Below are 17794 nucleotides of genomic sequence, written 5' to 3' on the forward strand. Positions count from 1 at the left end.
AAAATATTGCCTTATTTTCTTTCATGAAATTTTTGCGTTCTTGTGGGTGCATTTTGTAGCTTTTTTTCCCGCTTTTATTTTTACTCATGTTTCAGATTATATTACTTTATGTACTCGATTCATACACAGTTAATTTCAGAACTGAGAGAAGGTCCTTAGATCTTTTTCAACCTCTTTCGTAGTGCTGCCTCTTACTGTATTGTTTCAATTTCTGCTCAAGACCCATCCTCTTACTGCATTTAAGAACAATTCCAGATAATTTGGGTGCCGTGAGTTCCTCTTGGTCGTGCCTGAATGTAGCTCTTCATGATTGAACAACTTATGACAAAATTATGAATAAGCCACCCAACACACACTTGACATGCAATATTTGAATAAACAGACAATAATAATAAAAACGCCTCATTTTGAAAGTAGCAGAAAAGGAATCCATATAAAATAGTCAGCAATATGTAGCATATCTAATAGTGAAGATTAGCTTTGGCAAGACCCTGGAAGTGACTGACTGAACCCTTGACTTCCCTTGGGAAGTTTTCCGTTCAACTTTCCTTCATAGCCACACCTGATAGGAGGCAGGGTAAAATCTCTTTTCTAGGGATTGCTACATTTTAGCGACTCACCTTTTTTGTGTCACTTTCAGGGGTCTATGACAAACATAAAGACTGAGTAATGAGAGGTTTTGCTGCCATTTGTTTTTTCTTTGTCCATGAAATCTCTCCTGACATCATTTTGCTTTGCTCTATGCGCGTTCTTTTTCACCCGGTGGGCTAGTTTTTAAAGTCAATGGTCATTTGTTTCAAGGCACATGAATGTAGAGGCCAGCCTAGGGTTTCCACTTCTTAGCAATAAACCTTGCTGCCCTTTCCTTCACCAGAGCTCTCATCTTAGTCTTTGTCTCCAAATCACTGGAACTGAGCAGTCAGACTTTTCTAAACAGTCCATTGCCCTCTGCCTACATCTCAAAGGATAATTCTTTACAACAGAGGTAATTGCTACATTTGGTCGAATGAAAATTCATAGTATAAGTTACTAGGGAGGGCTTCAGGGTAACAGCTAAATGTCCTATGTTAGTTCACATTAATTTTATTATGTACTATAGCATAGAATTTGGCTTTTGCTGTCATTTAAAGGCTGACATGTGCCTTACACTCTGCTCTCTTACAGGTGGCCATAAGCTTAAACGGCTTTCTATTTTCTTCTCTGTCCACTTCCAGTTAGGCTAGTTTCCACTGACTTTTGTCTGCAATTTAGTGATCTGATCCAGTTTTTTTCTTATAAATTTTCATTTTAGACGGACACAAGTCCAAGTGCAAAGACATGGAAGACCAATAGTTTAGCCAGCTGTTTTTTGACACATAACAGTGATTAATATGTTTTTAGCCAGTACCCAGACATTCCTATAGGAAATTTAAGAAACTGTGATTGGTACTGCATAACACCAGTTATTATGGGTCAGTTGTATCTTGATCAACAGCCAAGCAAAGAATAAACACTTATGAAGCTTAAGTAAGGCTGAGTCTAGCTTTGTGCTCAGGTGAATCTTTGTTTGGAACAGGAGCAACAGGATTCTTATTCTACATCTGTTGGATATCCTTGCCTTTTTGTCGGCAGTTCTCAAACACGCTTTTCCTGTAGGCAGTACAGATAGCTCATTGAAGTTCCTGGCTTTTCTAGTCCATAGCGTGTGATGTTTCAGAAGAGCAGAGGGATCCTCTGTTTCCCAACATCCATCTCCAGCCCTGGTAGAGGCAGAAACCCTTACCCACCACTACGTTCTAAGTTAAATTCCCACCACTGTGTCTAGGGAGAAGGTTCCGATTATCATCCTGCGTCAGCAGCAGTTTCATGTCAGCTATAAACTCCTCATGGTGGAAGTGGAGTTAGTCCTGAAAGGAAAATTACTTGAAATGCAAAAAGGATAAAGATGTCCATTAAGAAACATTCTAGAAACATGGCAAAGACTGGCATCTGAGTTAGTTAAAACATCTCAGGAGTGCAACTAACTAGTCCCCAAGAATCAAAAGCTGGAAAACAAATACATGTAGTTTTATATCAAATATTTTCTATTTATCTTGAAGTAAATATTCAGGATAACCAGAGCATTTTAACTATGAGAACTTTCACCAGAGCCATTATTTTCAATTGAAGTGCAAATCACACAGTAAAGAATTAACCGTTTTCAAGTGAACAATTCAGTAGCATTTAGTGCGTTCACAATGTGGTGCAACCACCTCGACCTGGGTCCATAGCAGGTTCCTCATCCGAACAGGAGACCCCGACCCATTACGCACTTGCCTTCCTTTCTCCCTTCCCCTCAGTCCCTGGCGACCAGCCACCTGCATTCTGCCTCTATGGATTTACCTACTCTGGACATTTCATATAGGTAGAATCATACAATGTGTGACCTTTGGGTCTGGTTTTCTTCACTAAATACAGTGTTCTGAAGTTTCAGTCACCTTGTAGCATAAACCAGGACTCTATTCCTTTATGTGGCTGAACATATTCCATTGTCCATAGGACAATTTGTTTATCCATTGATGGACATTTGGCTTCTTTCTGATCTATTCCAGCAGAACTTTTAAGTAAATTCATAATTTAACTTTAAATACTTACAAATGTATTAATAATGGAAATGATAGTTACAAATACAATCCTCCTATTTAAATTTGTATATTTTGTTTTACTACTTTAAAAACAAATATTTGGTTTTCTTTGTCTCACAGATAGCTGAAAGAGGACAGGTATGTAGGAAAAGCACGGATATATGTGATTTTCCAGAATTTTGCAATGGGATAGCTGAGTTTTGTGTACCTGATATGAAATCTGCTGATTTAGAACTGTGCAATAATAAGACTGCCTTTTGCTATCAAGGAGTATGCCAAGATACAAATAAACAGTGTGCGGAGTTGTTTGGAAAATGTAATGGTTGTATTTTTTTCTGAGGTTTATATTTAAGCTATATTTGTTTCTTAAGTCAGTAATGCACCCTATAGCCATAATAATAATTATTGCTTAAATCTAAATTTGGAGATAAAACTGCAAAACAAAGCATCTTTGACCTATGTCAGGAGGTAAAGTAGATCTAGTGAGTACGAGACAAAAAGAATAGGATATTAGTCAAGTTTCAGGTGATTGGTGGAAATGGAGTAGACTACTAGAATTACAGATAAGTGAGCAAATGATTGTTTTACTTCTTAATCGTTTCTGGACGATAATAACAATTTTATTTTCGAGTAGGTAGTTTTTAGTTAAGTGTTTCTCCTTCATATGTAGCCAGTAGATGGCACCAAATATTTATAGTAGATGACACTGCCTGGGCTTCGTTGTCTCAATGCCTTTGTATAAATTTACCATGCTTTTAATTTTTTTTTTAAGATGGGTAATTGAAACTTTATTTATATTTTCAGTTTCGAAGGGGGCTTCTGCTCTATGTTCACAAGAAGTGAATATGCATACAGATGACTTCTGCTCTATGTTCACAAGAAGTGAATATGCATACAGATGACTTTGGAAACTGTTATGGTCGTTTTTGTAATTATCGGTGCGTATTTTGAAAAATATACATTTTCCAAATGCACTGGGTGTGTATGTGTGTGTACTGCAAAGAATCACTTAATACAAATGAGAGATGAATATAGTATATAAAGATAAATTTATATGGTGCACTTCGTAAGATGGTGTATGTTCTTTTTTTAAAATTTCTTTTAACATCTTTATTGGAGTATAATTGCTTTACAGTGGTGTGTAAGTTTCTGCTTTAAAACAAAATGAATCAGCTATACATATACATATATCCCCATATATCCTCCCTCTTGCGTCTCCCTCCCATCCTCCCTATCCCACCCCTTTAGGTGGTGACAAAGCAGCGAGTTGATCTCCCTGTGCTATGTGGCTGCTTCCCACTAGCTATCTATTTTACATTTGGTAGTGTATATATGTCCATGCCACTCGCTCACTTCGTCCCAGCTTACTCTTTCACCTCCCCGTGTCCTCAAGTCCATTCTCTACATCTGCATCTTTATTCCTGTCCTGCCCCTAGGGTCTTCAGAACCATTTTTTTTTTTTTAGATTCCATATATATGTGTTAGCATACGGTATTTGTTTTTCTCTTTCTGACTTACTTCACTCTGTATGACAGACTCTAGGTCCATCCACCTCACTACAAATAACTCAGTTTCATTTCTTTGTATGGCTGAGTAATATTCCATTGTATATATGTGCCACATCTTCTTTATCCATTCATCTTTCGATGGACACTTAGGTTGCTTCCATGTCCTGGCTATTGTAAATAGAGCTGCAGTGAACACTGTGGTACATGACTCTTTTGGAGTTATGGTTTTCTCAGGGTATATGCCCAGTAGTGGGATTCCTGGGTGGTATGGTAGTTCTATTTTTAGTTTTTTAAGGAACCTCCATACTGTTCTCCATAGTGGCTGTATCAATTTACATTCCCACCAACAGTGCAAGAGGGTTCCCTTTTCTCCACACCCTCTCCAGTATTTATTGTTTGTAGATTTTTTGCAGATGGCCACTTTGACTGGTGTGAGGTGATATTGTCACCTTATTTTTGATAAAGGAGGCAAGAATATACAATGGAGAAAAGACAGCCTCTTCAATAAGTGGTGCTGGAAAAACTGGACAGCTACATGTAAAAGAGTGAAATTAGAACACTCCCTAACATCATACACAAAAATAAACTCAAAATGGATTAAAGACCTAAATGTAAGGCCAGGCGCTATAAAATTCTTAGAGGAAATTATAGGCAGAACACTCTATGACATAAATCGCAGCAAGATCCTTTTTGACCCACCTCCTAGAGAAATGGAAATAAAAACAAAAATAAACAAATGGGACCTAATGAAACTTAAAAGCTTTTCCATAGCAAAGGAAAACATAAGACAAAAAGAGAACCCTCTGAATGGGAGGAAATATTTGCAAATGAAGCAACTGACAAAGGATTAATCTCCAAAATTTACAAGCAGCTCATGCAGCTCAATATCAAAAAAACAAATAACCCAATCCAAAAATGGGCAGAAGACCTAAATAGACATTTCTCCAAAGAAGATACACAGATTGCCAACAAACACATGAAAGGATGCTCAACATCACTAATCATTAGAGAAATGCAGATCGAAACTACAGTGAGGTATCACCTCACACCAGTAAGATGGTGTATGTTCTGAATAGCTTTGGTGTTATGCTCTGAATAACATTGTGAATTATCTCATGTTTTGAACTGTTATTTAAACAATATATTGTGTCGCTAAGTGACATATGGGTAATTTTTTCTGTGTTATATTACAGGGATATCTATTGTGGAAAGTTAGTTTGTCTCTGGACACGTACAGAAGTAGTGCCATTTAAAAATTTTGATACTCAATATACTTTCCTTGGAGGCATTGTGTGTCTAAGTGCACATCTAAGAAATTCGACACCAATAACCTTCCGAGATGATTATACCTATGTAAAGAGTGGCACTATGTGTGGTCCAAATAAGGTAAACACAAATTCTTCGTGATTCTATACGTGGTGTGTGAGCGTCTTAGTGTCTGTGTATGTGTGTTTGTGTATGAGAGAGAGAGAGAGAGAGCACTTAAGATTTTTAATTTGTAATTGTTACCAATTTTGGTTACTGCGTCATGATCTTAAGCCTTAAAGGTCAAAATTTCTATTGATCAAAGGAACACTTGCTTTACTTTTTGTCATTTTTCATTATGAATTTTACTGTAGATATTTAAAGTTGTGTACTCACACTTGAGTATCTTACTTAACCTCTTTGTTAGGCCAGCATCTGCTCTGCAATAATTTGTGTAAAACAAGGAAGAGAAAAGAATCAAATAATACACCCCAAAAGCAGGTCAGAAAATCCTGAATAATAAGAACAACAAAGGGAATTAATTTGATTGTAATAAAACTAAAATATTGATTTGCTCATTAGCCTACTTCCCTAATTCTTTTTCCAAAAGCACAATATACTTGTTAACAATTTGCCCTTTCTCAAGACACAAGAATAAAACAGAGTTTAAGCTTTGTTTGTTTTTCTTTTTGTTAAACATTTGAAGAAACATAATAGATGATTTTAAACTAGTACCATTGAAAATTTAGTTGACTAATGTAAAACAGTACACAATTATCTCACATTTAAATTTAAATAATTTAAATGGAGGTATAATATTTTAAGAAAAGAAAAAATAAGAGAAAAATGGAAGTGAATAGTAAACTTATCTCAGAATGGGAAGAGATATTCTCACATAAAAATAATGAAGTAATCACAAAGTAACATACTGGTGCTGACTACATTATAAAGTAATATGTCATCCCTTTGAAGATCATTTAAAATTAAGTGCCACAAAAACAGAAATATAGATCAATGGAACAAGATATAAAGCCCAGAGATAAACCCACTCACATATGGTCACCTTATTTTTGACAAAGGAGGCAAGAATATACAATGGAGAAAAGACAGCCTCTTCAATGAGTGGTGCTGGGAAAACTGGACAGCTACATGTAAAAGAATGAAATTAGAACACTCCCTAACACCATACACAAAAATAAGCTCAAAATGGATTAAAGACGTAAATGTAAGGCCAGACACTATAGAACTCTTAGAGGAAAACATAGAACACTCTATGACATAAATCACAGCAAGATCCTTTTTGACCCACCTCCTAGAGAAATGGAAATAAAATCAAAAATAAACAAATGGGATCTAATGAAACTTAAAAGCTTTTGCCCAGCAAAGGAGACCATAAACAAGATGAAAAGACAACCCTCCGAATGGGAGAAAATATTTGCAAATGAAGCAATTGACAAAGGATTAATCTCCAAAATATACAAGCAGCTCATGCAGCTCAATATCAAAAAAACAACCCAATCCAAAAATGGGCAGAAGACCTAAATAGACATTTCTCCAAAGAAGATATACAGATTGTCAACAAACACATGAGAGGATGCTCAACATCACTAATCATTAGAGAAATGCAAATCAAAGCTACAATGAGGTATCACCTCACACCAGTCAGAATGGCCATCATCAAAAAGTCTACAAACAGGGCTTCCCTGGTGGCGCAGTGGTTGAGAGTTCGCCTGCTGATGCAGGGGATGTGGGTTCGTGCCCCGGTCTGGGAGGATTCCATATTGCCGCGGAGCGGCTGGGCCCATGAGCCATGGCCACTGAGCCTGCGTGTCTGGAGCCTGTGCTCTGCAACGGGAGAGGCCACAGCAGTGAGAGGCCCGTGTACCGCAAAAAAAAAAAAAAAAAAAAATGTCTACAAACAATAAATGCTGGAGAGGGTGTGGAGAAAAGGGAACCCTCTTGCACTGTTGGTGGGAATGTAAATTGATACAGCCACTATGGAGAACAGTATGGAGGTTCCTTAAAAAACTAAAAATAGAACTATCATACGACCTAGCAATCCCACTACTGGGCATATACCCTGAGAAAACCATAATTCAAAAAGAGTCATGTACCACAATGTTCACTGCAGCTCTATTTGCAATAGCCAGGACATGGAAGCAACCTAAGTGCTCATCGACAGATGAATGGATAAAGAAGATGTGGCACATATATACAATGGAATATTACTCAGCCATACAAAGAAATGAAACTGAGTTATTTGTAGTGAGGTGGATGGACCTTGAGTTTGTCATACAGAGTGAAGTAACTCAGAAAGAGAAAAACGAATGCTGTATGCTAACACATATATATGGAATCTAAAAAAAAAAAAAAAAAAAGGTTCTGAGGACCCTAGGGGCAGGGCAGGAATAAAGACGCAGATGTAGAAAATGGACTTGAGGACACGGGGAGGGTAAGCTGGGACGAAGTGAGCGAGTGGCATGGACATATATACAGTACCAAATGTGAAATAGATAGGTAGTAGGAAGCAGCCGCATAGCACAGGAGATCATCTAGGTGCTTTGTGACCACCTAGAGACATGGGATAGGGAGCTTGGGAGGGAGATGCAAGAGGGAGGAGATATGGGGATATATGTATATGTATAGCTGATTCACTTTGTTATACAGCAGAAACTAACACACCATTGTAAAGCAATTATACTCCAGTAAAGATGTTAAAAACTGCCTATGTATACATGTTTTAGATCTAAATATGTAAAGGAAAGAAAGAAATGGAGTACCATATAATTTAGATAGTAATTATTTTTAGAAGGAGGGAAAAGACTGATTAAGGAGGAACTGGGAGGATGCCATCTTGGGTAATAGCAGAGGTCCTTTTGTTTTTTCAGTGAGGGTTGAGTAAATGAATTTTTGTTAAAACCATTGAGCTTTCCACTTTTAGCTTGCAATTTTTCTGTGTGAGTACCGTATTTCACAATGGAAATGGTTCAAAAATCTAAATTGCTAAACAATAACCAGTCATTTGTAAACAAATGGATTTAGCTCCATAAGCTTCTTTCATTGTATTTAATTTGTTTCAGATTTTCAAAATGTTTGTCTTTTAAAATTTTAATAGTAATGCAACATATATTCATGTAAATAAATCAAAAAACAAGTTAAAAAAAAAGGTACACTTGGAAAATAATAACACTGTAAAAAAAAACAAAGTGCCAAAATGTTTACTGAAGTATAGCAAAGTAAATAAATAAATTTATTAACTAATTTAATCATTCATTAATTAGAAAAAAAGCACTCTAATGGCTTCTATACGTGGCATAACACCAAAAAAATAATTTTGTCTTTGCCCCTGGTTTCTGGCACAAAGATCCTAAACCCCTTGGAATTCCTGATTGATAAGAATTTTTTTGTTGTTATTCATAGTGAGCCCCTTCTGATCAAACCGAATTTATGCTAATGGAGTAACAGGGTGGGGCATCTAGATGGCTTCAGGATCCTGCTGGTTACCAGAAAGACCAACTGATTAGAGGGATGGAACTTTTAGTTCTACTCACAACTTCCACTAAGGAGAGTTGCGTGGCTGGAGATTGAACTCTGGAGAAACTTGGAACACTGAGATCAGGGAGCTTCTAAGTTGGTGAAATAAAAATGAATATCCAACAGTTGTGTTCGTCCAGCCAGTTAGGAATTGAAAATAATAATTGATGGTGAGAAGCACAACTTATTATCATCCTAAACCAAGTATAAATTTGCACATACTTTCTGGAAAGTGATTTATAAATGTGTAAGAATTCAAATATATTATCACATCTTTTTGTCTATTTTTGAAATATTACTATTTGTTACTATATTTTTCTATATTATTGAAATATAACATTATACTAGCTTCACATGTACATCATAATGATTCATACTTGTATATATTTCAAAATGGCCACCCCAAGTCTAATTAATATCTGTCACCATATGTAGCTATAATTTTTTTCTTATGATGAGAAATTTAAGATTTACTGTCTTACCAAGTTTCAAATACAGAGAACAGTATTAGTAACTGTAATTACCATACTGCACCATACATCCCCATGACTTATTTATTTTTATAACTTGAAGTTTGTGCCTAACCTCCCAAATCCCACCCCTGGCAACCACTAATCTGTACTCTGTATCTGTGAGCTTGGGTTGTTTTGTTTTTATTCTTCTTAGGATTCCACATATAAGTCAGATTATACAGTATTTATATTTCTCTGTCTGACTTACTTCATTTAGCATAACGCCCTCACGGTCCATACATGCTGTCACAGCTAGCAAGATTTCATTTTTTTATGGCAGAAAAATATTCCATTGTGTATATATACTATATTTTTGTATATATACTATATTTTCTTTATTCATCCACTGGTGGACACTTTAGTTGCTTCTACATCTTGGCTATTGTAAGTAATGCTTAAATGAACATTAAGATGCAGATATATTTTTGAGTTAGTGTTTCCATTTTCTTCAGATAAATACCTACAAGTGGAATTGCTGGGTCATGTGGTAGTTCCATTTTTAACTTTTTGACAAACCTCTATACTGTTTTTCATAGTGGCTACACCAATTTACATTCCCACAAACAGGAACAAGTGTTCCCTTTACTGCAGTTCTAAGCCAACACTTATTATTCCTTGTCTTTATGATAATAGCCATTCTAATATCCTAGAAGAATAAGAGAAAGAACTTAAGGATGGAAAAGTATTTGAGGAAATAATGCCTGGAAGGTTTTCAGAAGGCATAAACCACAGATGCAAGAAGCTGAAAGTGCATGATATAGAATGAACTCAGTGAAATCCAGTAAGATACAGCATAATAAAATTCCTGAAAACTAACGACAAAGAAAACTAATCTTAGAATTAGTGAGAGTGAAGCAGCATCTTATAGACTGGATAAACACAATTACACTAACATTTGGAATACAACCATATGGGCACTAGACATACAAATACTAATAGAAAATTGCTACGCTAGGTAACTAGCCTTCTATCATCCCACATAACATTTAAATTCAGCAAATGTCCTGTTGAAAAATGAGTCATTTATTTAAAAGACCTCTGCTTTCTCACACCAGCCCTGTTTGACCACTAAAAGCATTACAGTTTATCCATTTCTCCTGCAAGATTCTCTGCCTGGGGAAGTCCAGTCATTAGCCCATGCCCAACTGGGCAATGTCCCCATGGAAGGAAAAGGAAAGAGAAAGGCGGGGGACGGGAAAGAAAGGGAAGGGAAGGAAAAACAAAGACTTTGACTTTTCCTGCTTGGTCTGGAGGAGCTTTAAGCTGGCAGTGACTTTTTGATCCCACACCATTTTTTTTTTTTTTTTGCGGTACGCGGGCCTCTCACTGTTGTGGCCTCTCCCGTTGCGGAGCACAGGCTCCGGACGCGCAGGCTCAGCGGCCATGGCTCACGGGCCCAGCCGCTCCGCGGCATGTGGGATCTTCCCAGACAGGGGCACGAACCCGTGTCCCCTGCATTGGCAGGCGGACTCTTAACCACTGCGCCACCAGGGAAGCCCTATCCCGCACCATTTTTAATAAAAATTCTAATTGGCAGCTCTCTCCATGCAATTGAAGTTTGTCACATTGTTACCAGGGAGTAGGTTCTTGTCTCATCACAGGAAGAATTCAGAGACAAGATAGGGAAGTCAAGAAAGCAAAGCAAGGATTTATGTAAGCAATAGTATGCGCTCAAGGGGAGAGCGGGCAGGCTCAGGTGAGTAGCTGCCCTGAGTTTTATGGCAAGTCAGTTATGTGGGGCGTAGAAATGAAGGGATGGAATATTCACTGGGGAGGGAGGGGTTTAGGGTCAAAGTTCCCCGATTTTTATCCCAGCTCCATCTTCCCGAAGGTAGGAGGGATTTTTGTCCTTATTTAACCTTGATTGGAAGTGTCATGGAGTCAGTGCATGATGGGAACTTCTTATCTGCAAGGTAATTTTACTGTAATGAGGGCCTAATGACAACAGGTTGCATTGAGATGCCAGAGATTCCTGCTTTTTCCCACCTTTCTTTGTCTGCTTCCAGGACATTTCTCACCCCCAAAATGTGTGGTTTCCTGTCTGTCTGGAGGTTTCTGCTTTTCTTTTGTCTGACTGTGGGCTCCCGCTGTTTACAAGATGTATGGTGTCCTGCCATTTGGCCTGTGTCCCCCCCACCCCGCTCTAATAATATGACAGTCTCTGTTTTGGAAGCTGGCTTTTAGGCCGTGGTACTTCCAGTCGTTTAACCGGATAGTGCCAATTCTGGAGGACAGACCACTGGACAAGCCCGAATTCTGTAGTCACCATTAATTCAATTGCTTTATGAAACAAAATACTCTTCTAAATTGTCTCCCTTGGGATAAAGTGTTGTGTTGACTGTGTTCTGTAACTGAGAGAAGTGGGGAGGTGAGTAGCGGATACTGAGAGCTAACTAGTTCTGTGGTTTTGGGCGCAGACTTCCATTGATAGTTCCACATTTTAGCCACCCTTTCCCATCTTGCCCTTTCAGCTCTTCTTCCTGTTTTTCCATAGGACTCTGAGGCTGCAGCTCCTCTAAAGCAGTGTAAGGCTGATCAACTAGGCTCTCCCCTTTGCCACTGTGTTCCCTGTGGTTGCTTTCTCACTTCATGTCACCCAACAGTGACCTTCATTTTATTTCAAAATCCCAGGAAGTCCTTTACTCTCTCCTCTTCTAATTGTCTCTTTCTGATTTTCCTTTACTCTCATTTATTGGGAAAAGGGGGGCTATTGTGAGTGTCAAGTCTGTGAATTTGAGGCTAATGTCTGTGAATTTGAATTGGAATCATTCTCTGGTTATTTTAAAAAGTCATCAAGGAAATACTTTATGTTCATTTGTTATTCTACAGTGTTCAGTTGTTTTCAGAGAGGTTAGATAGTAAAGGCTTCTTTACCACATTCTCATCAAATGTGGGTCCTTTGTAAAAATCAGTCTATCAATTGATAGATAAGAAAAGAGATTTTATTTCTTATCTATCAAAATAAAGAAGAGTATGTCTTCCTTGTCAATTATAATAAAAATTATAAATGTTATACTCCTAAATTTACTACTGTAATATATTAAGTGAATAATATATTACATGAAGATAGGCATTATTCCAGCAATGCAAGTTTGCTCAATATTGGTTGTGATAGAAGACGTCTTTGAATTGTTTATTTAGAAGACAGAACAGGAGTTTATCAAACTAATTGTAGCTCATATAAGTAGGTAAGGGGTATTAAGCATATCTTCTTAACATAATCATTTCAAACTTGAAGAAAATGTCTGGGGCATGTAATTGTCCAAAAAACAGTTAAGCTAATCAATGACTGAATAAATGAAATTAACTGTCTTTTCCTTACCCATTCTTACGCACAGAACTGTATGAAAACATGCTCACATAACCCAAGATTTTCTCCTCAGGAAATAATTTTTTAGTTATATCAAGGATTTTTTTTTGAACTGTGATGTGATTTCTTCTGGGACACTATTAGTGTTTCTTTTTTAAGGAGGGAAATCTTATGTGTTAGTTAATATTCAAAACACTGTCCCAACCACTGACCAAGGCTAAGTATTTTCATAGTATCTTTTGCTTTTCCTGTCATTACAAAAGAGCCAGCTACAAATCGATCTGTTTAGTTGAAAGAAATTATATCAGAAGCATGGTTCTTAACTTTTCCTGGCTTATTTTTCTCCTAAAAACAAGCCAGGGAAGTATGACTGGTATTACCTCAATGACAATGTTAAGAACACTAGAATGAAAATAGTTTTGTGGACAGGTAATTCTGGTTTGTCCAACATTTTGTTATCCTTGCTGGCTTTATCAGAGCACTTTCAGTTAGTGAACAAGCTGATATTTGTTCTTTCCTTAATTAGCAATGGTGATAGAAAATAATGATATTTTTAGACTATTCATCAGATGGGGGTATTCTACCAGATACTTAAGAAAATCTATCAGATAGTAGATTCTCCCAAAGATAGTCAAATTAAATTGAAATTTGGATAGACAAATATTAACATAGAGTCTACATAGAAATCAGGTTAAATAAATAAATAAATAAGATAATATCCTATATTTAGTGAGCATTTACTGTGTGCCAAACACCGCTTTTGTTCCTTTATCCGTAACAAGCTATTTCACCTTCATAACCTTGCAATAGTTATAATTATTATTCCAAATTCAAAGATGGATAAACTGAGGTAAAGAAGATTAAATAAATTTCTCAAGGTCACCTTTCCTAATGCAAAAGATAAGAGATATGGTCATTAAAGTTGGGGAAAAAATGTAAAAATGACAGGAACACCGGTATTGGGCTCTGTGAGTAAAGTAGTTCTTGTACTGAATATTGGCTCTGTCAGTCAGTGGTGGTGTGACCTTAAAAGTATACATTTAATTCTCATCAAATATAAGATGAGGATGAAAATATCTCCTTCACAGGGTCAATATGAGTATATATTATAAAAATATATAGGAAGTGCAAAGACAGATCCTAGCTCATTACCAACAGTCAATACAAGTTGGCTGTTTTTGTACTTATGCCAATTAATATCGATAAATGCACAGTTCTGCTCCCTCAAGGGAAAAAATGGTTTCTGATTCTCAAAATACGATATTTGACAAGGTAACAACACACCATTTGACTCCAAGTTCTTTTATTAGAATGAGCAGATCTGAAATCCAGATTCAACTGAGGTATATATACCTTGTGCATCTAATTTTCATACCAAGTACAGTTGTTCAATTCTTGACTTTAAATTTAAAATTTTTGTCGTTGGTGGTTGTTTTCACATTTTAGTTTTGTAACAGAGGATCTTGCACAGACGTCACCGTCAGCTCAGACGCAACTTGTATCTCCAAAATAAAGTGCAGTGGACATGGGGTATGTATAATGGTTATTCTGTTTCTAAGTATAGTTATTTTGATTCACGTCAATAACATTTTTCAGTATAATAATGCTTAAAATTATTTGGGGTGTAGAAATGTATTTGGAAAATTGAAATCGAATAAGAAAAGCAGACTGCATTATTCATACGTATGTATGTGATTTATGTGTTCAGTCAGAGCATATAGGCTTCACGAGCAAATAATTTGCTTTGAACGTTGTACTAAAATTCAATATGAAACAATCTATTATCATAATGTTAGATTAAGATTATGAAATTTTGGAAATGAGCTCATTAAGGAGTACACATATACATTTATACATACATAAAAATATTGCTTATAATTGAGTGTATGTGTACTGATAAATATTTAAACTCACACAATATATATTATACATATTACTTATAATCTCATGTTTTTATGGGAGCAGACTTTCTTGTTCATTATGATCTGCTTCATCCTTGAACATCTTCAATGTGTTTCCCTGCAGGTCTCTTCCTTACTATATTTGAAAAGTTATCCACTGATGGACTTTCAGATAATGTTAAATTTTTACTTAACTATTGTAACTAATGGTACAGTGGACACTGTTGTACCTTCACCTTTGCACATTTATCTGACTTCTTAAATTGTTAGCAGTGAAATCTGATGAGCCAAATATATGTACCGTTTAAATTTTCGTTAATATTATATTGTCTTCAAGAAATATTATACCAGTTTTCGGTCTCACCTGTCACGTATAAAAATGCATATTTCCGGGCTTCCCTGGTAGCGCAGTGGTTGAGAGTCCACCTGCCGATGCAGGGGACACGGGTTCGTGCCCCGGTCCGGGAGGATCCCACATGCCGCGGAGAGGCTGGGCCCGTGAGCCATGGCCGCTGAGCCTGCGCGTCCGGAGCCTGTGCTCCGCAACGGGAGAGGACACAACAGTGAGAGGCCCGCGTACCGCAAAAAAAAAAAAAAAAAAAAAAGCATATTTCCTTATATTCTGGTCAGACTAGTTTCTCTGTCTTTTGAATCTCTTCAAACATGCTAAATCCATTGTTAACTTGCATTTCTTCAGTAATTAATTATACAATCCTTAAGTATATATGGTCACATTTTCCATTTGTATTTCTATTTGTCCATCCATTGTGAAATTATCTACCAGGTTATAGAAATTTTGTAAACTTTGTAAGTTTTTCCAAGCATGTCTTTGGCTTTAACTGTGTGGCTAGTGTCTCCTGCCATACTGATGCTTCCTATTTTATATAGTAATCCAGGAGAAAAGTGACCTGTGTGTCTTTTAAAAATTTTTTCTCTCCCATATCACTTACATGTCCTATTATTTACAGTTTCTTTTCTGTTTCTTTCCTCTCTTATTTAATTTTAATTAATTTCTTGTTAAGTTTTTCACGAACCTATTTCTAGATTCTCTATAATGTTTCTGGCCCTTCTTTCAGTTCACCCACCAGATCACATTTATAGATATTTTCTAGCCTTCCTATTTCTGGCCAAATAAATTTTGCTATCTATGTCTGATTAAGAATACTTCTCCCTTTTGTTTTTCCCCTTTTTTTTTTTTTTTTTGGTAAAAATTGGCTCTTATCATGGCTAATTTTTTTGAACTAGCACAATTCATAGTATATTTAAACTTCCACTATTTTATAATTTCTAGCTTCATAATTCCTATGCCTTTCTAGAATAAGACATTTCAGTTGTATCAGAATATCATATACTTTTATTTAAAAGTACAAGAGATAAATAAGAGACAATCTATGGGACATTTGAAAAGATATTGCATGAACATATTATATTAATTTTTAATTTAAGAATTGCTTTCCACATTAATATAAAAAACTACCTATAATATACTAAATTATAGTACTTTAATAATTTACATTGACTAAAAATAGCAAATAATGTGTTTAATTTCTATCTTATACATCAAACGCACTTTTAAAATTTGGTTTTGGCTTTAGGTTTGCACTACTCTCCATAACTGTCACTGTGATGCTGGATATGCCCCTCCACAATGTGAACCAATGCCTTCATCACCAGGAGGAAGTATCAATGACGGGTTTTGGCTTACGTCAGGTTAGTATCCAGATCACGGTACTCCAACATAGCCGTCTGCACTTAGAGGAATAGTATACACCTCCACGGTCTGTGTGGCTGTTGAGCACCTAGCATGTGGGTAGTGCAACCAAGGAACTAAAGTTTCCATCTTATTTCACTTTATTTAATATAAATTTAAATAGTCACTTGTGATTAGTAGCTACTAAATTAGGCAGTGCAGCTCTAGATCATATTGTCAATCAAAATTTTGTATACGGTTTAAATTCAAATCTAGACATGAACACTTTAACAGATCTTCTCTTAATTTTAACAATGGTTTCCAGAACTTTTCTATTTGTACAACAGAGTTTTCTAGATAGGTATAGTTAAATGATAGAATAGGTGATAGTTTTATTATGTAGTCTGTATATTCCAAGGATGTTAACTGTTGTGATGTGCTAGTTCATAGCAGAGTTGCCTCTTTCAAGTTTTAACTCTACTACTGAAAGGTAAAGATAATAAAGTCTTCCACATCCAAAGTATATGGATAGTAGATGGCACAAAACTTTTTTTAATTTATTTGGTGAACATTCGTGAACAACTGTAGCATGTTCGATTTTTCTAAACTTCACAATGTGAAACTCTCAGAACACTGTAATTCCATTAAGGTCTTTCCATCATTTGTGCTTCTGTTTTGTGCCTCTGTTTTTATTTATTTTATTTATGTATATGTTGTAAACCTGACAATAGAGCATTGTATTTGCCTTAAAATAGCCAATGAAATGTTAAAGAATTTTAATGTAAATATTTACATTTATCCCAACCTATTTACCATTTTCTAGGGCTTTTCAGTTCCTCCAGCACACTCAAATTTCTGTGTGGGTTCATTTCCTTTCAACCTGTAAAACTCTCTTTTGTATTTCTTTTTGTGTGTACCTTGTAGTGATCAATTGTCTCAGCTTTTGTCTGTAAAATGTTTTCATAATGTCTTAATTTGTGAACGGTGTTTTCACTAGAAGTAGAATTGCTTCTTTCAGCAATTTAAAGATGTAATCCCATTGTATCCTGGCTTCCATTTTGTGATGAGAATGCAGCTGTCATTCTTATTATTCATCCCAATAATATAATGCTTCCTTCATTCCTTGTCTGAGTTGCGGACTTACTTTATATCTTTGATTTTCCGTAGTGGTTTACCAAGATGTGTATTTCTTTGAATTTATCTTGCTTGGTTTGGCGAGATTCTTGAATATATAGGTTCGTGTATTTCTGGAAATTTTGAAAAAATTATTAGTCATTGTCTCTTTTTTAATATTTATTTTTTATTAAGAATATTTTGCTTTTTAAAAAATGTTCACACAGTAGCCTTCACTCTGTGGTATATAGTTCTGTGAGTATTGAAAAATGTATGTATTCCGTTCCAACCGCCACAGTCATGATGCACAACAGGTCCATCGCCTCAGATCCTCCCTCTGGCTGCTGCCCTTTGTATTCATCTCCCACTGCCAGTTCC

At 36.2% G+C, this 17794-nt stretch overlaps 1 protein-coding gene across 1 annotated transcript in view; it reads left to right on the forward strand.

The window, feature by feature from the left end:
- LOC101287456 (A disintegrin and metallopeptidase domain 3-like) overlaps window positions 1-17794 on the forward strand; it is a 122844-nt gene that overhangs the window by 85424 nt on the left and 19626 nt on the right. The window contains 6 exon segments of the mRNA XM_049704191.1: window positions 2724-2919; window positions 3408-3419; window positions 3463-3541; window positions 5305-5497; window positions 14159-14242; window positions 16209-16323. Coding sequence (XP_049560148.1) covers window positions 2724-2919; window positions 3408-3419; window positions 3463-3541; window positions 5305-5497; window positions 14159-14242; window positions 16209-16323 — 679 coding nt within the window.

Source organism: Orcinus orca, chromosome 21 (genome assembly GCF_937001465.1).
Source record: "Orcinus orca chromosome 21, mOrcOrc1.1, whole genome shotgun sequence".
Classification (NCBI taxonomy): Eukaryota; Metazoa; Chordata; class Mammalia; order Artiodactyla; family Delphinidae; genus Orcinus; species Orcinus orca.